Source organism: Moschus berezovskii, chromosome 6 (genome assembly GCF_049115385.1).
Source record: "Moschus berezovskii isolate FMDL1 chromosome 6, NW_MosBer_1.0, whole genome shotgun sequence".
In the NCBI taxonomy this organism is placed as follows: Eukaryota; Metazoa; Chordata; class Mammalia; order Artiodactyla; family Moschidae; genus Moschus; species Moschus berezovskii.
In genome coordinates this window covers 63,357,442-63,379,924 of record NC_142465.1, presented here as the reverse complement: position 1 = coordinate 63,379,924, position 22,483 = coordinate 63,357,442, and the positions used below count along the sequence as shown (strand labels likewise).

The window sequence follows — 22,483 nt, the reverse complement described above, 5'->3', positions numbered from 1 at the left end:
CATACAACAATCTTATGCAAAAAGCAAGTAAAAATGAATTTTTTTGTTGTTGAGCTAAAGGGGATTTTTATAATTGTCTTGATAATGTAAGAGTAAGAAAGAATTACCAATAGCAATGTGATCCTGAGGGTAACCACATCTAATAAACATACCACCATTTCTAGTAAATGTGTGTCCAAGAAAGAAAGTTGTAAGACAGGAGAAATATCACAAATGAAATGGTAAATGACATTTGAATCACAGAAATCCAGGTGAAGACCCAAAATCAGTGGAGTGGAAATGACCAGGAAGCAAGTTGCCTAAGAACTGAGTACCAGCTAATAACAGATTGTGCTGCTCATGATGGATGTATAATGCAAAGGCTTGCAAATGGCAACATAGTGGTCATTTTTCCCCAGAAGGAAAAATTCTGTAACTCCCAAGAATATGTAAAAACATAACTGAGACATATACCAATATAAGAAATCATCTTTTCTCTGGTTACAGTGGTGATTAGGAATCTGGGGATGCAAGCATTTGTGAATGAAATTTCCAGGAAAGAGAAATTATGGAGGAAGATATACATTGGGGTTTTGAGATGGGAATCCAACAGAGTGAGGGCAATGATGGTTAAGTCTCCAATCACATTCAACATATAATTTAGAAGCAGAAACAAAAAAACTACTATCCGTAACGGAGAATTATCTGTCAGTCCCAGAAGAATAAACTCTATGTGTCTTGTATGGGTCATCATTTACGTTTTGTGATTTCAAACAACTTCTAGTAATAAAAAGGTGTAAAAATAAGAAACTACATGAGTAGTTTTATATACAATATATGACGTATTAAAAAATCAATTTGTGCAAATATACCAATTTGCATGAGGTTGAAGATATGTTCTAAAACTGTGCTGCAGAAACTATTATTATAAAGTCAACTCAATTTTGGAAATTGACCTACAAAATCCATAACAGTTTTTTTTCACCCTCATTTACAAACTTCCAGCCACATATAACTGATTAGAAATTTGTCCATTGTTAAATAAATTAGATAAACCCTTGGTTCAGGCTTCAAAAACAATTCATTAATCTTTAATTATTCACTTCATCAAAATAAAATTATGCCAGGATTAAGACTTAATAGTTAAATTCTGAAATTTTAAATTTCATGTTATAGTAACATTTGATTCCAGCCCCATTGTAGCCTCTATACAAACTATTGTTGAAGACAGAGAAAATGACAATAACAGAAAAGGAGAGTGTACGTGTGTAATAGCACAACAAAATAATAGTAATTGAATATAGGAAAAACTGTGACTGAATATAAAGCAGATATGACCACATTTACAAAAAATATAATAATATGTTTAGGACTTCAGCATTTTGCCACATGTAATTGACACCGTAAGAATAAAAAACACAGAAAAGGCCATCACAGTCTCCACCCAGTTACAGATAGCCAGAGGCTAACACCACTTGCCAGATGCAGCTCCGTGACGGTGAAAAATTGCTGTTTCTTGTCACATTGTTTATATCCTCATGTCCACAGTAAGCACTCATACACCTAATTGTGTGTGTGTTTGTATATGTGCTCATGTCTGACTCTGTGATCCCATGGACTGTAGCCCACCATGCTTCTCTGTCCATGATATTTTTCAAGCAAGAATACTGGAGTGGGTTGTCATTTCCTCCTCCAGGGAATCTTCCTGACCCAGGGATCTCACCGCATCTCCCATGTCTCCTACATTGGCAGGCAGATTCTGTACCACTGGGAAGCCCATACCTAATCAGTAACTATTAATCTAAGTAAATACTAGTTATACTACTATATCAAATACTGGTATTGATGTGTGTGATGATTTAGATGGGACAAATGTGTTTGTAATTGTAGGTTTTCAGAATCTCCAGTGGCCCAGAATGAAAAGAGTGTGACTAATGGAGCAGAAGCATAGCAATGGGGGAACTTATTAGGCACTCAGTAGTTTCCAACTCAGTGCAAACCCATGGACTGTAGCCCACCAGACTCCTCTGTCCATGAAATTCTCCGGGCAAGAATACTGGAGTTGGTAAACATTCCTTTCTCCAGGGAATCTTCCCAACCCAGGGATCAAACTCTGGTCTCCTGCATTACAAGCAGATTCTTTACCATCTAAGCCACCAGGGAAGCCAAGAGCCTGTTAGCAATTAGAATTTGGACTTAAGAATTTCCCTGGTTGTACCATGATTAGGAATTCACCTGCCAATGTAAGGGACACCGGTTTGATCCCTGGCCAGGAAGATTCCACATGGCATAGAGCAACTAAGCCTGGGTGCCACAACCACTGAACCTGTGCTCTAGAGCCTGTGAGCCACAAATGCTGGGCCTGCGCACTGCAACCACTGAAGCCTGCATGCCCTAGAGCCTGTATGCATCAACTACTGAGCCCGTGTGCTGCAACTGTTGAAACCCATGTGCCTACAGCCTATGCTCTGCCACAAGCAAAGCCACCACAATCAGAAGCCTGTGAACTGCAAGGAACAGTATCCCCCACTTGCCACAACTAGAGAAAGCCCACACACAGCAATGAAGATCCAACACAAACAAGCTGATGCACATACAACCCAATTATGGATCTGAAGAAGAAGAACTCATTAATGACTACTGAGATGAAGAATAATCCATTTTTAAGATTAGAATCGTAACGGGCTTTTATTTTTTCAAATGACTTTTTAAAGACTATTCAAGATAATAAATAAAAGCTTTTGCATCACTAAGATAGTTCAAAAATGTGAGCAGACCAAAATACTTCTAAAAAGGAAAACTTATGTAAACATTGCAAATTAGCATATTATTTGAAATCATATATAACACATGTATGTCAACATACCAAGATAACTTTTTGTTTATTTTTTCCAATATGTGAATTATCACTAGGAGAAGAGCATATGTGTACCTACCACAAACTACTCCTACTTATTTTTCTAAAACAAGTCTATGTAATATTAAGAAAAAATTAAAATTTCTGCATAATATTATGATTTAGAAATAAATATTTTCTTCAGCAGATTTGAGGATGTAAGTGCATGTGTGCTAAGTCACTTCAGTAGTGTCCGACTCTTTGCAACCCACTGGACCATAGCCCACCAGGGAACTCTGTCTGTGGGATTCTCCAGACAAGAATACTGGAGTGGGTTGTCATGCCTTCCTCCAGGGGATCTTCCTGACCTAGGGATCCAACCGATGTCTCTTATGTCTCCTGCTTGGCAGGTGCATTCTTTACCACTAGCACCATCTGGGATGTGCACCTACATTTAAACATTTTGAAGTACTACTAATTATTATAATGCCCATTGTGTGTTGAACATTTACTATGCATGAATTACTGTGTTAATTGTGTTTATATATTATTTAATCACCATATAAAGATAGTACACATAATTATGAACTTTTCTTTTTTACTTTTGAAAAAATTGAGACTTAGAGACATTATTTTTCTTGCTCACACTATGACAAAGTTCAGAATCTGTGGAGACAGGGCTATAATAAGATCTTTGATTCTAAACTGTAGTTTGTTAACTGTTATGCAGTACTTCCAACTAAGTAAATAAATCATTAGATGATATGTAGATGAGAGCTGCCCAGCTATCGAATGCCAGCCAGATATCAAATGCCTCAAACTATACCTAGGATCCAAACGTTCAACATGTTTTTGAGTAAATAAATATATGATTGAAAGATTGATATTTTTATACCATATGTGCAAAAAAATTTGTCAAGAAATTATCTCATGAAGCTTTTTTTTTAATTATTTATTTTACTTGGAGGCTAATTACTTTACATTATTGTATTGATTTTGCCATACATTGACATGAATCTGCCACAGGTGTACATGTGTTCCCCATCTTGAACCCCTCTCACACCTCCCTCCCCATCCCATCCCTCTGGTTCATCATGAAACTTTTTAAGAATAACTTTTATTTATTTTTTTTTACAAGGAATATTTTTATTTTTTTATTTTTAATTTTTTTAGAGATAACACTACAACAAATATCCAATACTTTATTCGAGTGTTATATTCACAATTTCTCCCCAGGACAAAGTTCTGTTTTTTAAAATCTTTAACAATTTGGTAGATAATATGAGGCATCTCCTCACGGCTTTAATTTTTGAATATCAGTGAGGTTGTACATGTTTTTACATATGTATTGTCAATTTGTATTTCTTTGGAAAACTGCTTGTTCATTTCTTCTGCCTATTTTTAATTAAGAAGTTATAATCTTTGTTGATTTATGACACTTATATTATCATGAATCGTAACCTACTAATGTATATTTTGTGCTTTTTTGCAAATTGTCATTTGTTTTTCAAATTTTGATTCTTTTGATTTATAGAAGCTATAAATATTTACATAGTCAAATAAATCTTTATTTTTTTTTAGATTCTACATTTTTATTAATGTTTTAAATGTGTGTGGTATTTTTTTTTAATTGGAGGCAAATTACCTTACATTAATATATTGGTTGGTTTTCCATACATTGACACGAATCCGCCCCGGGTATATATGTGTTCCCTTTCTTGAACCCCGCTCCCACCTCCCTCTTCCCCATATCCTCCCTCCAGGTCATCCTCGTGCACCAGCCCCAAGCATCCTGTATCATGCGTATAACCTGGACTGGTGATTCATTTCACATATGATAATATACATGCTACAATGCTGTTCTCCCCAATCAACCCACCTTCACACTCTCCCACAGAGTCCAAAAGATTGTTCTATATACCTATGTCTCTTTTGCAGTCTCGTATACAGGGTTAAGGTTACCATCTTTCTAAATTCCATATATATGCGTTAGTATACTGTATTGATGTTTTTCTTTCTGGCTTACTTCACTCTGTATAATAGGCTCCAACTTCATCCACCTCATTAGAACTGATTCAAATACATTCTTTTTAATGGCTGAAAAATACTCCATTGTGTATATGTACCAAAGCTTTCTTATCCATTCATCTACAGATGGACATCTAGGTTGCTTCCATGTCCTGGCTATTATAAACAGTGCTCCGATAAACATTGGAGTACATGTGTCTCTTTCAATTCTGGTTTCCTCGGTGTGTATACCCAGGAGTGCTATTGCTGGATCATATGGCAGTTCTATTTCCAGTTTTTTGAGGAATCTCCACACTGTTCTCCATAGTGGCTGTACTAGTTTGCATTCCCACCAACAGTGTAAGAGGGTTCCCTTTTCTCCACACCCTCTCCAGCATTTATTGCATGTAGACTTTTGGATAGCAGCCATTCTGACTAGTGTGAAATGGTATCTGATTGCGCTTTTGATTTGCATTTCTCTGATTATGAGGGATGTTGAGCATTTTTTCATGTGTTTCTTAGCCATCTTTATGTCTTCTTTGGAGAAATGTCTGTTTAGTTCTTTGGCCCATTTTTTGATTGGGTCATTTATTTTTATGGAATTGAGCTGCAGGAGCTGCTTGTATATTTTGGAGATTAATCCTTTATCGGTTGCTTTATTTGCTATTATTTTCTCCCATTCTGAAGGCTGTCTTTTCACCTTGCTTAGAGTTTCCTTTGCTGTGCAGAAGCTTTTGATTTTAATTAGGTCCCATTTGTTTATTTTTGCTTTTATTTCCAATATTCTGGGAGGTGGGTCTTGGAGGATCCTGCTGTGATTTATGTCAGAGAGTGTTTTGCCTACATTCTTCTCTAGGAGTTTTATAGAATCTGGTCTTACATTTAGCTCTCTAATCCATTTTGAGTTTATTTTGGTGTATGGTGTTAGGAAGTGTTCTAGTTTCATTCTTTTACAAGTGGCTGACCAGTTTTCCCAGCATCACTTGTTCAAGAGACTGTCTTTTCTCCATGTTATATTCTTGCCTCCTTTGTCGAAGATAAGGTGTCCATAGGTGCGTGGATTTATCTCTGGGCTTTCTATTTTGTTCCATTTATCTATATTTCTGTCTTTATGCCAGTACCATACTGTCTTGATGACTGTGGCTTTGTAGTAGAGCCTGAAGTCCAGCAGGTTAATTCCTCCAGTTCCATTCTTCTTCTTCAAGATTGCTTTGGCTATTCGAGGTTTTTTGTATTTCCATACAAATTGTGAGATTATTTGTTCTAGTTCTGTGAAAAATATCGTTGGTAGCTTGATAAGGATTGCATTGAATGTATAAATTACTTTGAGTAGTATACTCATTTTCACAATATTTATTCTTCCAATCCACTAACACGGTATATTTCTCCATCTATTAGTATCCTCTTTGATTACTTTCACTAGTGTTTTATAGTTTTCTATGTACAAGTCTTTTGTTTCCTTAGGTAGATATATTCCTAAGTATTTAATTCTCTTCGTTGCAACAGTGAATGGAATAGTTTCCTTAATGTCTCTTTCTATTGTCTCATTATTAGTGTATAAGAATGCAAGGGATTTCTGTGTGTTGGTTTTATATCCTGCAACTTTACTGTATTCATTGATTAGCTCTAGTAGTTTTCTGGTAGAGTCTTTAGGGTTTTCTGTGTAGAGGATCATGTCATCAGCGAACAGTGAAAGTTTTACTTCTTCTTTTCCAATTTGGATTCCTTTGATGTCTTTTTCTGCTCTGATTGCTGTGGCCAAAACTTCCAGAACTATGTTGAATAGTAGTGCTGAGAGTGGGCACCCTTGTCTTGTTTCTGACTTTAGGGAAAATGCTTTCAGTTTTTCACCATTGAGGATAATGTTTGCTGTGGGTTTGTCATATATAGCTTTTATTATGTTGAGGTATGTCCCTTCTATTCCCACTTTCTGGAGGGTTTTTATCATAAATGCATGTTGAATTTTATCGAAGGCTTTCTCTGCATCTATTGAGATAATCATATGATTTTTTTTGTTAATGTGGTGTATTACGTTGATTGATTTGTGGATATTGAAGAATCCTTGCATTCCTGGGATAAAGCCCACTTGGTCATGATGTATGATCTTCTTAATATGTTGTTGGATTCTGATTGCTAGAATTTTGTTAAGGATTTTTGCATCTATGTTCTTCAGTGATATTGGCCTGTAGTTTTCTTTTTTTGTGGGATCTTTACCAGGTTTTGGGATTAGGGTGATGGTGGCCTCATAGAATGAGTTTGGAAGTTTCCCTTCCTCAGCAATTTTCTGGAAGAGTTTGAGTAGAATAGGTGTTAGCTCTTCTCTAAATTTTTGGTAAAATTCAGCTGCGAAGACGTCTGGACCTGGGCTTTTGTTTGCTGGAAGATTTCTGATTACTTCCTCTATTTCCGTGCTTGTGATGGGTCTGTTCAGATTTTCTATTTCTTCCTGGTTTAGTTTTGGCAAAGTGTACTTTTCTAGGAATTTGTCCATTTCTTCCAAGTTATTCATTTTATTGCCATATAATTGCTGATAGTATTCTCTAATAATCCTTTGTATTTCTGTGTTGTCGGTTGTGATCTCTCCATTTTCATTTCTAATTTTATTGATTTGGTTCTTCTCTTTGTTTCTTGATGAGTCTGGCTCAGTTCAGTTCAGTTCAGTCACTCAGTCGTGCCCGACTCTCCGCGACCCCATGAATCAGAGCATGCCAGGCCTCCCTGTCCATCACCAACTCCCGGAGTACACTCAAACTCATGTCCACAGAGTCGGTGATGCCATCCAGCCATCTCATTCTCCGTCGTCCCCTTCTCCTCCCGCCCCCAACGTTTCCCAGCATCAGAGTCTTTCCCAGTGAGTCAACTCGTCGCATGAGGTGGCCAAAGTATTGCAGTTTCAGCTTTAGCATCAGTCCCTCCAATGAAAACACAGGATTGATCTCCTTTAGAATGGACTGGTTGGATCTCCTTGCAGTATAAGGGACTCTTAAGAGTCTTCTCCAACACCACAGTTCAAAAGCATCAATTCTTCGGCGATCAGCCTTCTTCACAGTCCAACTCTCACATCCATACATGAACACGGGAAAAACCATTGCCTTGACTAGACGGACCTTGGTTGGCAAAGGAATGTCTCTGCTTTTTAATATACTATCAAGGTTGGTCATAACTTTCTTTCCAAGGAGCAAGCGTCTTTTAATTTCATGGCTGCAATCAGCATCCGCAGTGATTTTGGAGCCCAAAAAAATAAAGTCTGACACTGTTTCCACTGTTTTTCCATCTATTTCCCATGAAGTGATGGGACCAGATGCCATGATCTTTGTTTTCTGAATGCTGAGCTTCAGGCCAACCTTTTCACTCTCCTCTTTCACTTTCATCAAGAGGCTTTTGAGTTCCTCTTCACTTTCTGCCATAAGGGTGGCGTCATCTGCATATCTGAGGTTATTGATATTTCTCCCAGCAATCTTGATTCCAGCTTGTGCTTCTTCCAGCCCAGCGTTCCTCATGACGTACTCTGCATATAAGTTAAATAAGCAAGATGACAATATACAACCTTGACGTACACCTTTTCCTATTTGGAACCAGTCTGTTGTTCCATGTCCAGTTCTAACTGTTGCTTCCTGACCTGCATACAGGTTTCTCAAGAGGCAGGTCAGGTGGTCTGGGATTCCCATCTCTTTCAGAATTTTCCACAGTTTATTGTGATCCACACAGTCAAAGGCTTTGGCATAGTCAATGAAGCAGAAATAGATGTTTTTTTGAAACTCTCTTGCTTTCTCCATGATCCAGCGGATGTTGGCAATTAGATCTCTGGTGCCTCTGCCTTTTCTAAAACCTGCTTGAACATCTGGGAGTTCACGGTTCACATACTGCTGAAGCCTGGCTTGGAGAATTTTGAGCATGACTTTACTAGCGTGTGAGATGAGTGCAATTGTGCGGTAGTTTGAGCATTCTTTGGCATTGTCTTTCTTTGGGATTGGAATGAAGACTGACCTCTTCCAGTCCTGTGGCCACTGCTGAGTTTTCCAAATCTGCTGGCATATTGAGTGCAGCACTTTCACAGCATCATCTTTCAAGACTTGAAATAGCTCAACTGAAATTCCGTCACCTCCACTAGCTTTGTTCGTAGTGATGCTTTCTGAGCCCCACTTGACTTCACATTCCAAGATGTCTGGCTCTAGGTCAGTGATCACGTTATCGTGACTATCTTGCTCGTGAAGATCTTTTTTGTACAGTTCTTCTGTGTATTCCTTCCACCTCTTCTTAATATCTTCTGCTTCTGTTAGGTCCATACCATTTCTGTCCTTTATCGAGCCCATCTTTGCATGAAATGTTCCCTTGGAATCTCTAATTTTCTTGAAGAGGTCTCTTGTTTTTCCTATTCTGTTGTTTTTCTCTATTTCTTTGCATTGATCACTGAGGAAGTCTTTCTTATCTCTCCTTGCTGTTCTTTGGAACTCTGCATTCAGATGCTTATATCTTTCCTTTTCTCCTTTCTTTTCACCTCTCTTCTTTTCACAGCTATTTGTAAGGCCTCCTCAGACAGCCATTTCGCTCTTTTGCATTTCTTTTCCATGGGGATGGTCTTGGTCCCTGTCTCCTGTACAACGTCACGAACCTCCGTCCAGAGTTCATCAGGCACTCTATCAATCAGATCTAGTCCCTTAAATCTATTTCTTACTTCCACTGTATAATCATAGGGATTTGTTTTAGGTCATATCTGAATGGTCTAGTGGTTTTCCCTACTTTCTTCAATTTCAGTCTGAATTTCGCAATAAGGAGTTCATGATCTGAGCCACAGTCAGCTCCTGGTCTTGTTTTCGCTAACTGTATACAGCTTCTCCATCTTTGGTTGCAAAGAATATAATCAATCTGATTTCGGTGTTGACCATCTGGTGATGTCCATGTAGAGTCTTCTCTTGTGTTGTTGGAAGAGGGTGTTTCCTATGACCAGTGCATTCTCTTGACAAAACTCTATTAGCCTTTGCCCTGCTTCATTCCGTGCTCCAAGGCCAATTTTGCCTGTTAGTCCAGGTGTTTCTTGCCTTCCTACTTTTGCATTCCAGTCCCCTATAATGAAAAGGACATCTTTTTTGGGTGTTAGTTCTAAAAGGCCTTGTAGGTCTTCATAGAACCGATTAACTTCGGCTTCTTCAGCATTACTGGTTGACGTGAGAGACGCTGGCCCCGGCGGTGCAGACGCGACGCGAGAGACGCCGGCCCTGGTGCAACGAACCACACAAAGAGGTGCGGCCGTGAGGAGCTACCCCACGCCTGAGGCCAGGGCCGGGAGCCAAGAGGAGCTACCCCACATCCAACAGGCGGTGGCTGCACGGGCGCAGGAGGGCCGAGAGGAGCTACTCCGCGTTCAAGGTCAGGAGGGGCGGCCTTGAGGAGATACCCCTCGTCCAAGGTAAGGTACAGCGGCTGCACTTTGATGGAGCAGCTGTGAAGAGATTTTCCACGACCAAGGTAAGAGAAACCCAAATAAGACGGTAGGTATTGCTAGGGGGCATCAGAGGGCAGACACACTGAAATCATAATCACAGGGAACTAGCCGATCTGATCACATGGACCACAGCCGAATGTGGTCCACTCGAGAAGGGAATGGCAAACCACTTCAGTATACTTGCCTTGAGAACCCCATGAACAGTAACAAAGGGAAAAATGATAGGATACTGAATGAGGAATTCCCCAGGTCGGTAGGTGCCCAGTATGCTACTGGAGCTCAGTGGAGAAATAACTATAGAAGGAATAAAGGGATAGAGCAAAAGCAAAACCAATACCCAGTTGTGGATGTGACCAATGATAGAAGCAAGGTCTGGTGCTGTAAAGAGCAATATTGCATAGGAACCTGGAATGTTAGGTCCATGAATCAAGGCAAATTGGAAGTGGTCAAACAGGAGATGGCAAGAGTGAACGTCGACATTCTAGGAATCAGTGAATTAAAATGGACTGGAATGGGTGAATTTAACTCGGATGACCATTATATCTACTACTGTGGGCGGGAATCCCTTAGAAGAAATGGAGTAGCCATCATGGTCAACAAAAGAGTCCAAAATGCACTACTTGGATGCAATCTTAAAAATGACAGAATGATTTCTGTTCGTTTCCAAGGCAAACCATTCAATATTACAGTAATCCAGGCCTATGCCCCAACCAGTAATGCTGATGAGTCTGGCTAATGGTTTGTTAATTTTATTTACATTCTCAAAGAACCAGCTTTTGGCTTTGTTGTTTTTTGCAATGGTCTCTTTTGTTTCTTTTGCATTTATCTCTGCCCTAATTTTTATGACTTCTTTCCTTCTACTGACCCTGGGGTTCTTCATTTCTTCCTTTTCTAGTTTCTTTTAATGTAGAGTTAGGTTATTTAGTTGACTTTTTTCTTGTTTCTTGAGGTGTGCCTCTATTGCTGTGAACTTCCCCCTTAGCACTGCTTTTACAGTGTCCCAGAGGTTTTGGGTTGTTGTGTTTTCATTTTCATTCATTTCTATGCATATTTTGATTTCTCTTTTGATTTCTTCTATGATTTGTTCATTATTCAGCAACGTGTTGTTCAGCCTCCATATGTTGGCATTTTTAATAGTTTTACTCCTGTAACTGAGATCTAATCTTACTGCATTGTGGTCAGAAAAGGTGCTTGGAATGATTTCAATTTTTTTGAGTTTACCAAGGCTAGATTTATGGCCCAGGATGTGATCTATCCTGGAAAATGTTCCGTGTGCACTTGAGAAAAAGGTGAAATCCATTGTTTTGGGGTTAAATGTCCTATAGAGATCTATTAGGTCTAACTGGTCTATTGTATCATTTAAAGTTTGTGTTTCCTTGTTAATTTTCTGTTTAGCTGATCTATCCATAGGTGTGAGTGGGGTATTAAAGTCTCCCACTATTATTGTGTTATTGTTAATTTCCCCTTTCATACTTGTTAGTAATTGTCTTACATATTGTGGTGCTCCTATGTTGGGTGCATAAATGTTTATAATTGTTATATCTTCTTCTTGGATTGATCCTTTGATCATTATGTAGTTTCCTTCTTTGTCTCTTTTCTCAGCCTTTGTTTTAAAGTCTATTTTATCTGATATGAGTATTGCTACTCCTGCTTTCTTTTGGTCTCTATTTGCGTGGAATAACTTTTTCCAGCCCTTCACTTTCAGTCTGTATGTGTCCCTCGTTTTGAGGTGGGTCTCTTGTAGACAACATATATGGGGGTCTTGTTTTTGTATCCATTCAGCCAGCCTTTGTCTTTTGGTTAGGGCATTCAACCCATTTACGTTTAAGGTGATTATTGATAAGTATGATCCCGTTGCCATTTTCTTTATTGCTTTGGGTTTGAGTTTATATACCCTTTCTGTGTTTCCTGTCTAGAGAAGATCCTTTAGTATTTGTTGGAGAGCTGGTTTGGTGATGCTGAATTCTCTCAGCTTTTGCTTGTCTGTAAAGCTTTTGATTTCTCCTTCATATTTGAATGAGATCCTTGCTGGGTATAGTAATCTGGGCTGTAGGTTACTTTCTTTCATCACTTTAAGTATGTCTTGCCTTTCCCTCCTGTCCTGAAGAGTTTCTGCTGAAAGATCAGCTGTTACCTTATGGGGATCCCCTTGTGTGTTATTTGTTGTTTTTCCCTTGCTGCTTTTAATATTTGTTCTTTATGTTTGATCTTTGTTAATTTGATTAATATGTGCCTTGGAGTATTTCGCCTTGGGTTTATCCTATTAGGGACTCTCTGTGTTTCTTGGACTTGGGTGATTATTTCCTTCCCCGTTTTAGGGAAATTTTCAACTATTATCTCCTCAAGTATTCTCTCATGGTCTTTCCTTTTGTCTACTTCTTCTGGGACTCCTATGATTCGAATGTTGGGACGTTTAATATTGTCCCATATGTCTCTAATATTGTCCTCATTTCTTTTCATTCTTTTTTATTTTTCCATCTCTGTTTCATTATTTCTACAATTCTATCCTCTAGCTCACTTATCCTGTCTTCTGCCTCCGTTATTCTACTGTTTGTTCCCTCGAGACTGTTTCTGATCTCATCTATTGCATTATTCACTGTATATTGACTCTTTTTTTATTTCCTCTAATTCCTTATTAAACATTTCTTGCATCTTCTCAATCCTTTTCTCCAGTTTATTTATCTGTAACTCCATTTTGCTTTCCAGATTTTGAATCATTTTCACAATTATAGTTCAAAATTCTTTATCAGGTAGGTTCCCTATATCTTCCTCTTTTGTTTGTGTTGGTGGGCATTTATCCTGTTCCTTTACTTGCTGGGTATTTCTCTGCCTCTTCATCTTGCTTATATTGCTGTGTTTAGGGTGGCCTTTCCGTCTTCTGGCCGTTTGTGGAGTTCTCTTTATTATGTAGTTACCTCGTTGTGTGTGGGGTTGGATGGGTGACTTGTCAAGGTTCCCTGGTTAAGGAAGCTTGTGTCGATGTTCTGGTGGATGGAGCTGGATTTCTTCTCTCTGCAGTGCAATGAAGTGTCCAGTAATGAGTTTGAGATGTCAGTGGGTTTGGAGTGGCTTTGGGCAGCCTGTATATTGAAGCTCAGTGCTATTCTCCTGTGTTGCTGGATAGTTTGTGTAGTATGTCTTTCACTGAAACTTGTTGACCCTTGGGTGGTGCCTGGTTTCAGTGTATGTATGGAGGCATTTGATGAGTACCTATCAATTAATGTTCTCTGGAACAGGAGATCTCTGGTGTTCTCAGGATTTGGACTTAAGCCTCTGCCTCTGGTTTTCAGTCTTATTCTTGCAGGAGGCTCAAGGCTTCTCCCTCTGTTTCTTCCAAGGCAGTTCCTCTGTTGAAAAACTCTTCTGTTTTCTGGTCTCCTCAGTGTCTAATTCCTGTCCTGACACCAGGATGTGGTGGTGGACACTTTTTTTTTTTTTCCTGGCTCACCTGTTCAGTCCTGCTGTGGGAAGGGAAGAACGCAGCTAACAAATATCCCTGGCATCTGTGGGGCGTGTTCGCAGTGTCTCGGCTACACGGGGAATGCTCCCACTCGAGGCGTGTGTGCTTTCCCTATTTATGCTGCTTAGGCTCTAGGTGCTCTGCCGGGAGCTGTCCGTGGCTGGCTCTGGGTTGCATGCACTTCCCAGGTCTGAGCGGCTCAGGTTCAGGTCCTCGGGTACTCCACAAAGGCGCAGACTTGGCTGGACCTGCGTTTTGTGCCTTCCCCGGTCCGAGCAGCTCAGGTGACCAGGCGTTTGACGAGCGCAGTCACTGCAACTTATCGCCTTCCTGGTCCCTGCCGCTCGGTTTTCTGGGTGTACAACTGGCGCACTTTCTCAGGCGGATATCGACCGGCCCGAACCCAAGAAGTCCTGGCCAGCAAGGGAGCCTGCCTGCAGCTTGGCAGGGGAAGCCTCTCTGGGGCCGCGGCTGTTCCTGCCCCGGCGTTGGCTGCCCTCCCTGCCCGCGTCGGCGGGGGCTGGGGGATGGGCCGCCCACTGCCGCTTGCTCCGCTCAGCGCCTGGTTCTGTGGGCGGGGCTGGCGGAGTCCTGGGTTGGGGCTTTTCGCAGGGTTTTTGCAGCCTTTTCGCCTTTTAGCTGCTTTGCTATTTTAAGTTCGCACCCTCAGTTTGCCCTGGGGCATTCAAGCCCAGTTCTCCCTCTAAGCGCTGCCACCCGAGGCCTCCCTGCCCAGCCCCCGCCTGCTAGTGCGGGACGCGGGCGTCTGCGCTGCTTCTCCACTGGGAGTTTCCTCTGGGCACTTAGTCTTTGAGTTTTAATTATTTATGTCTTTTGTCTCCCAGTTATGAGGCCCTCTGAGGTTCCACTCGCCAGTGTTTCCAGGTGTTTGGAAACTTCTCTTTTTTTTTTTTAAAGCCTCCCTTCCAGGGACGGAGAGCCGTCCCTCCCTCTTTTGTCTCTCTTTTTATCTTTTATACTATTTCCTACCTCCTTTCAAAGACTATGGGCTGCTTTTCTGAGTGCCTGATGTCCTCTACCAGTATTCAGAAGTTGTTTTGTGGGATTTACTCAGCGTTCAAATGTTCTTTTGCTGATTTTGTGGGGGAGAAAGTGGTCGTCCCATCCTATTTCTCCACCATCTTCCTAAATCCCAAGAATACCTTTTAAATAAAATTTTATTTTTCAACCACACCCTTGTTTTATATGTATTACAGTTTAAAGTAACATATAAGCAATAAAATTGAATATAAATAAAATCAAAAGAAATGACTATTTCAGAGTCAATAAAAAATCACAAACGTAAAAAGAAGCTCTATAAAAGAATTGTAATGCCAAATCAGTCACATATAAAGAAGGGGAAAAAATTAATAGTCACTGTATCAAAACTTCATGGCACAGGAAACACTTTACACTCATACTTCCATGATACCATACTTACCTGCTGTTTGTCCCTCCTATTTCATTGTATGTTCTTTCCACATATTTTTCAATACCTCCTTGTTATTACCTTCTGGAAGTTGGATGCAGATATTAAAGTAAATAAAATAATTGGAAGAAAATAAAAGTAAGTATATGACATGATTAGGACTATAAAGCCTTTCACATAATAATAGATTCAGAAACAAACAAAAAAAAAAGTAAATAGATTTTACTGAGATTTAACCAAATTTTCTGTATACCATCACCAAAAATTGCATTAAATGTTAAACAACAAACTATGAAATAGGATTTATTACATATAAGATTTGCACAGACCAACCAGTCCATTCTAAAGGAGATCAATCCTGGGTGTTCATGTGAGGGACTGATGCTAAAGCTGAAACTCCAATACTTTGGCCACCTCATGCGACGAGTTGACTCACTGGAAAAGAGTCTGATGCTGGGTGGGATTGGGGGTGGGAGGAGACGGGGACGACAGAGAATGAGATGGCTGGATGGCATCACCGATTCAATGGACAGGAGTTTGAGTGAACTCCGGGAGTTGGTGATGGACAGGGAGGCCTGGCGTGCTGTGATTCATGGGGTCGCAAAGAGTCGGACATGACTGAGTGACTGAAATGAACTGAACTGAATATACTGAATATATGCAAATATTTAAAGAAAGCATAAGGAATTACTTCAAGAACAGTGAAAGGGTAGTAATATTATGTTCAAACATTACCGATAAATATTTGAAAATTATGAGACGTTATTAGCAATTACAAAATGTGCATTAACATGAACAAAATGTTACTTGGTTCATCATTTTGGCAAAGATTTAGTATCCTCATGACACATTCTGACCTTGCTGTTATTAATGCATCTTCCAGTCTCCAAGGACACTATCCCAATTCCTAGGTGCATTAGTTAGATTTTGTTTTGCTTTGTTTTTTCCTATATGAATATTTTACATTCATTAGTGACTTTGGAGCATGGTCACCAAGGACACTTTTTTTTTTAGTATAGTTAATCTTACCTGTTACAGGTTGAACATATACAAAAAGCATCCTCAATCATATCTGTGGTGAAACTTCAGGGAACCACTCTGTGTTAAATTGTTGGGTCAGGCCATCAACTTTGCAAGAATGAAAGAGAATTTATCTTTTTCCCTTGGCCTGTTTATTAGTCTTTCCTTCTATCTATATTCTGTGGAAATAGGTCATTTTTAAATTTAGACTGATATTTTTCATTCATGGTAAATGTTAGGCAGGGGATATAAAAATGGATATAACTTGTTCATGCATTTCCATTGCTATCTTTGAGTGAGTGTTAAGTGGAAAAGAATCACTAGACTACATCCATGTCACTACTAATAACTGGTTTAATTGTGAGACTATGTGGGGAGGAAAAAAAATCTGAAGCCTGAATGACAGACTAAAGTGTAAGTACTTGCATATTTTCCAAATCAGTATTTTTTCTATTCAAAATTTGGGAAAAAATTAACAGTTCCTTTTCTGGAGAAGGGAATGCTACTTCTGTTTTGGAAAAAATCTGGTTATTTGGCCTGAGGACATAGAATGTGCCTTGGTTTTAGGAGAGAGTATATTTTCCTCTATTTCATAGAAAGATGCCCGCTAGTCATTTGTATGACCTTGAAGAATTCACTCTCCCTCTCTGAACTTTGTTTTCCTTCTTCATAAAACTTGTCATGCTTTAGAAATCAGTGACATGAGTCTGAAAATTCTCCTGTCTAAAGTAGGCTAAAGCATCTCTGTTTTTTCCTTTGCTCTATGACCTTTTACAAGGAATTAACAGTGGAGAAGAATGTGGCTCTGGAGGGGAAAAATTGCTGGCCAGGGGCCTGAGCCCATCAGATGACATATTCTGTAGATCTGAGGAAGACCCTAGGCTTCCCTAGTGGCTCCGTGGTAAAGAATCTGCCTGCCAATGCAGGAGATACTGGTTCGATCTCTGGTTGGGAAAAATCCCCTGGAGCAGGGAATGGCAACCCATTCCAGTATGCTTGCCTGGAGAATCCCATGGACAGAGGAGCCTGGCAGGCTATAGTTCACAGGGTCACAAAGAGTTGGACACAGCTGAGCAGCTAACACTCTTAACACTTTCAGTGTTTTATATATATAATACACACACATATATGCTGACCAGGAGAATTTATTATTTTAAAGCTTCGTTTAAATGGTGTGTGTGTTCACTCAGTCCTGTCCAACTCTTTGTGACCCCATAGACTGTAGCCCTCCAGGCTCCTCTGTCTAAGGGATTTCCCAGGCAAGCATACTGGAGTGGGTAGCCATTCCCTTTAGCTTCATTTAAATGGTATGATCTTTTACATTCAGTGATTGAGTGGATGTTAACCCCATCTATGGGACTATAAACTGTGCCAAGTCATACTACAATAGTCCAGATGCATTTTTTAAAAGGTTTTCTGAATTAAACATTGGGGAAAAGTGTAGAAATAAAGCAGTGTTATAGAATACTACAGTGTCAGGTAATGTGGCCAAATATCAGAGTTCACCTTGATTTTCAAAAAATTATAAAGGCTTACCATAGTTTAACATTACAGAAAAGTTAACAAATGGCATGGGCCCACTCCTGTGGATAGAAATAGAGCATTAAGAGTACCTTGTAAGCTGTAGATATACCTAGACCTTCATGCTGCTACCTGAATAGAGTTACTGTCCTGATATCTTCTTTTTTAATGTAATTTTTTTATATTTCCCAAAGTGAAAAATGTGAGGAGTGGCATTGTTTTCCACTTTTGCAAATCACAATGTTTGCCTTAACACAGGACAATGAGTTCTCATATCTGCTTCTAACAACCTGTGCTCAGGCCCTCTGTTGTATCCTACTCTTTGCAACCCCATAACCCACCAGGGTCCCCTGTCCATGGAATTTCCCAGCCAAGAATACTGGAGTAGGTTGCCATTTCCTTCTCCATAATGTCCTGGTTTCTAACTCCATATATTTGCTGTGCTTATCTTTGAAATTTCTGTGAATGGAATTCTTTTATGTCTTGCTTCTTCACTCAAAATTCTGTTAGAACTCTCCATGCTATTGCATGTAGCAGTATTTTTGTTACCGTCATTGTTCTACTCTTCCATTTTATGAAGACAATTACAATTTAAAAATTGATTCTATCATTGGAAGTCATTTTAGTGTTTTGAGTTTTTGGGATTATTAAAAATAATGCCACTTTGAATTTTCTTAAACATTCATTTATTTGGAGTACATATGTATGCACTTCTATTGGGCAAATACCTAGAATAATAATATCCTGTTTCATATATATCTGGACATTCAACTTAATAAGCATATTCAAAAAGTTCTAATAGTGTCTTTAAAAATATACACACCAACTAAGATTACAATACATTCTTAAAGATACTTGGTATGGTCCATCCATTTAATGTTAGTTATCCTCATGGTTGCACACTAGTTGTGAATTTAATTTCCTTTTCCCTAAACCCTAAACAGATTACATTTCATATGTTCACTGCTATTTAGATGTCCTGTTTTGTGAAGAAACTTGTCTAATTTTTATTAGGCTTGGTTTTTTCTTATTGATTTGTAGTAGAGTTTTATAAATGCTGGGTTCTGTCTTTGAGAGTTTTTGCAAATATCTTCTCTTACTCCGTGACTAGTCTTCTTTAATCAATTGTATGCATTGTATATAAAACCTACATATATAACATTCTAGTGAATTATGAAAAATATATACATACATTTTCATAACCACTACTGAAATCAAAATATATAATGCTATGTAGCATTTCATATTTACAAATATTGCAATTTGTTTATTTATAATCTCTTGATGCTTCCTTATATTACATTCCACTTTTAGTTATTTTGAATAAAGATCCAATTGTCAAGTTTTTCTGTGAACTATATATATTTTTCTCCTCATAGTAAATTCTTAGGGAGAGTTGATATGTCATATTTGAATTGTGGTTCTGGAGAACACTCTTCAGAATCCCTTCGCCTGCAAGGAAATCAAATCAGTCAATCCTAAAGGAAATAAACCCTGAATATTCATTGGAAGGACTGATGCTGAAGTTGAAGCTGCAATACTTTGACCTCCTTGTGCAAAGAGATGAGTCATTGGAAAAGATCCTGATGATGAGAAAGATTGAAGGCAAAAGGAGAAGGGGGTAGCAGAGGATGAGATGGTTAAATAGCATCACTGTCTCAATGGACATTAATTTAAGCAAACTCCAGCAGATGATGGACAAAGGAGCCTGGCGTGCTACAGTCCATGGGGTCACAGAGAGTAAGACATGTCTCAGTGACAGAACAATGTCTTTTCTAAGCAATCCTTTCTTTCATTTCACCCTCTCTCTAAGAGGCTCTCATAAATAAGGTGACTTCGCTTAGGCTGATAATCCCCAAATTTATATTTGCACAAAGAATGCATCCTATGGTATCCTGACTTCAACATTCAATTCTTTTGGACATCTAGATCAGACTTAGAGAGTTTGAAATTAGACTTTTCCTTGGACAAGTCTCCATGACTTTCATTTTCACTTTTTAAAAAATGTCTTTCTAAAGGCAGAGAATTTTTTGTTAGGTCTATTTTGTTGTGTTCATTTTTATGTCAGTTATATGGAATTGATTGAAGATATTGTTTACATCTTGTATATGTCTGTGGATTTTCAGTCAATTCTATCAATTAATTAGTAAGAGAATCTCCAACTATAATTGCTAATTTATCTATTTCATCTTTCATTTATGGCAGTTTGTGCTGTTCTGTCACTTCAGTAGTGTCTGACTCTTTGCAACCCTATGGACTATAGACCACCAGGCTCCTCATCCATGGGGATTCTCCAGGCAAGAATACAGGAGTGGGTTGCAGGCAATCCTCCCAACCCAGGGATCAAACCTGTATCTCTAAAATCTCCTGCATTGTCAGGCAGGCTCTTTACCACTGGTGCCACTTTAGAAGCCCTTATGCCAGTTTATCCTTCATATATTTTGATGCATTACTAGACACATAAATAATTAGAATCTATGTTCTTGGTTATTAAAATTATCAGTATGTAATTTTCTTTTATATGCTTGTTAATTTTCTTTGGTGGCAATATGCACTCCAGCATTCTCTTGATTATACTTTGTATGATATAATTTTTCTATTATTTTATTTTTAATCTATGTTATTACATTTGAAGTGGAGTGCTTGTATATAGCATCCAGAAAAGTAATTTTTTAATTATTCTTATAATCTCTTTTGATTACCATGATATGTTTTGATCACTTATAGGCAGTGTATCATCATTTATGTTTGGACTTCTATCATTTTTTTAGTTGATTGTTCTTTGTTCCCATTGCTTTTCATTCTTTTGTTTCTACTTTCCTGCCTTCAATTGAATAGTTTAGTGTTCCATTTTAATTTATAGAATATTTTTTACCATATCATTTCTTAAAAGTTTGTGTGTGATCTGTAAATTATAATCTACACATTGAACATTTCACAAACCACTTTGATATAATATTTTGCCACTGGAAGTAGAATGTAACAGAAAAAAACGTTACCCTTTACTCTTTTTATTATGGTTATCATATTTTGTCTATATACAGTGTCAGTTCCATCAGATTATGTTATGAATTTTGCTTTCAACAGATGTTTCAAAGGATTTGTATAGTATGGTATTTTCCTGTTTGTTTTTGAATGTTTGGTAGGAATCTACAATTAAGCCATCTGAGGCTGCAGTTCTCTTTGTAGAATAATTTAAATATGTATTTGGTTACTTTGGACTTCCCTTGTGACTCAGATGTTAAAGAATCTGCCTGCAAAGCAGGAGATCTGGGTTCGATCCCTGGGTTGGGAATATCCCCTGGAAAAGGGAGTGGCTACTCACTCGAGTATTCTTACCTGGAGAATTTCATGAACAGAGAAGGCTGGTGGGCTACAGTCCATGGGATTGCAAAGAGTTGACATGTTTATGTGACTAACACTTTTACTTTTCACTTATTTACTTTAATGTTAAAAATAGAACTATATAGGTTAGGTACTAAATCTTGCATTAACTTCAGTATTGTATTTTTCATAGAATTCACTCATTCATTCAAGTTGCTGATTCCATTTAGCAGATTTTTTCAAAACATGACATTTTTATCTTTTCAATAGCTGTGTAATTTATAATGATATCATACCTCAGATTTCTGATAAATTCCATCCTTTTTTTCTTTCAAGATCAGTCTCAATGACAGTGTTATCAATGTTATTAATCCTCTCCAAGAATTAGCTTTTGATTATATTCATCTTGTCTCTTGTTTGTGCTTTCCATTCCATTGATTTTTTAAAAATTATTTTCTTGTATGTATTTGGATACCTTCTCTTTGACTTTTTACATGCAGATTACCTAAAACATCAAAGGTGGTAATGAGAAATCACACAGTCATAACAACTTTCATCTTATTGGGACTTACAGAGGACCCACAGCTGCAAGTTCTGATTTTTGTCTTCTTGTTTCTTACTTACATGCTGAGCATTACTGGAAATCTGACTATTATCATTCTAACATTCCTGGATTCTCATCTTAAAACACCTATGTATTTTTTTCTTAGAAACTTCTCCTTCTTAGAGATCTCATTCACAACGGTCTGTATTCCCAGATTCCTGTATAGCATATCAAGTGGGGACAATACCATTACTTATAATGCCTGTGCTAGTCAAATATTTTTCATTGGACTTTTTGGAGCCACAGAGTTTTTTCTCCTGGCAGTCATGTCCTATGACCGGTACGTGGCCATCTGTAAACCCCTTCATTACATGACCATCATGAATGGTAGAGTCTGCACCATCCTTGTGTTCTGCTGCTGGATCTCTGGGTTGTTGATCATCATCATACCACTCAGTATGGGCCTCCAGCTAGAATTCTGTGACTCCAATGCCATTGATCATTTTGGCTGTGATGCAGCTCCTCTTTTTAAGATCTCATGCTCAGATACATGGTTCATTGAACAGATGGTTATAATTTGTGCAGTGGTGACATTCATCATTACATTGATAGGGGTTGTTCTTTCTTACGTGTATATCATCAGGACAATTCTAAGATTTCCCTCTGCATCACAGAGAAGAAAAGCTTTGTCCATTTGTTCTTCTCACATGATTGTTGTTTCCATTACCTATGGCAGCTGTATTTTTATATACATCAAGCCTTCAGCCAAAGAAGAGGCGGACATTAACAAAGGGGTGTCTGTGCTCACTACATCTGTTGCCCCACTGTTGAACCCTTTTATTTATACTTTGAGGAACAAGCAGGTGAAACAAGCTGTCAGTGACATAATCAAAAAAACTGCATTTTTCTTACACAATTAA

At 38.5% G+C, this 22,483-nt stretch overlaps 1 protein-coding gene across 1 annotated transcript; it reads left to right on the top strand.

Moving 5' to 3' along the window:
• The first annotated feature begins 21,544 nt into the window (after positions 1–21,544).
• Positions 21,545–22,483, top strand: LOC129536195 (olfactory receptor 6C2-like). Its single transcript, XM_055394936.2, has one exon. It carries the CDS (start codon positions 21,545–21,547, stop codon positions 22,481–22,483), a length of 939 nt encoding a protein of 312 aa, XP_055250911.1.

Excerpts from the sequence above, each read along its gene's own strand:
- LOC129536195 (XM_055394936.2), top strand. The coding sequence starts at position 21,545 with ATGAGAAATCACACAGTCATAACAACTTTCATCTTATTGGGACTTACA.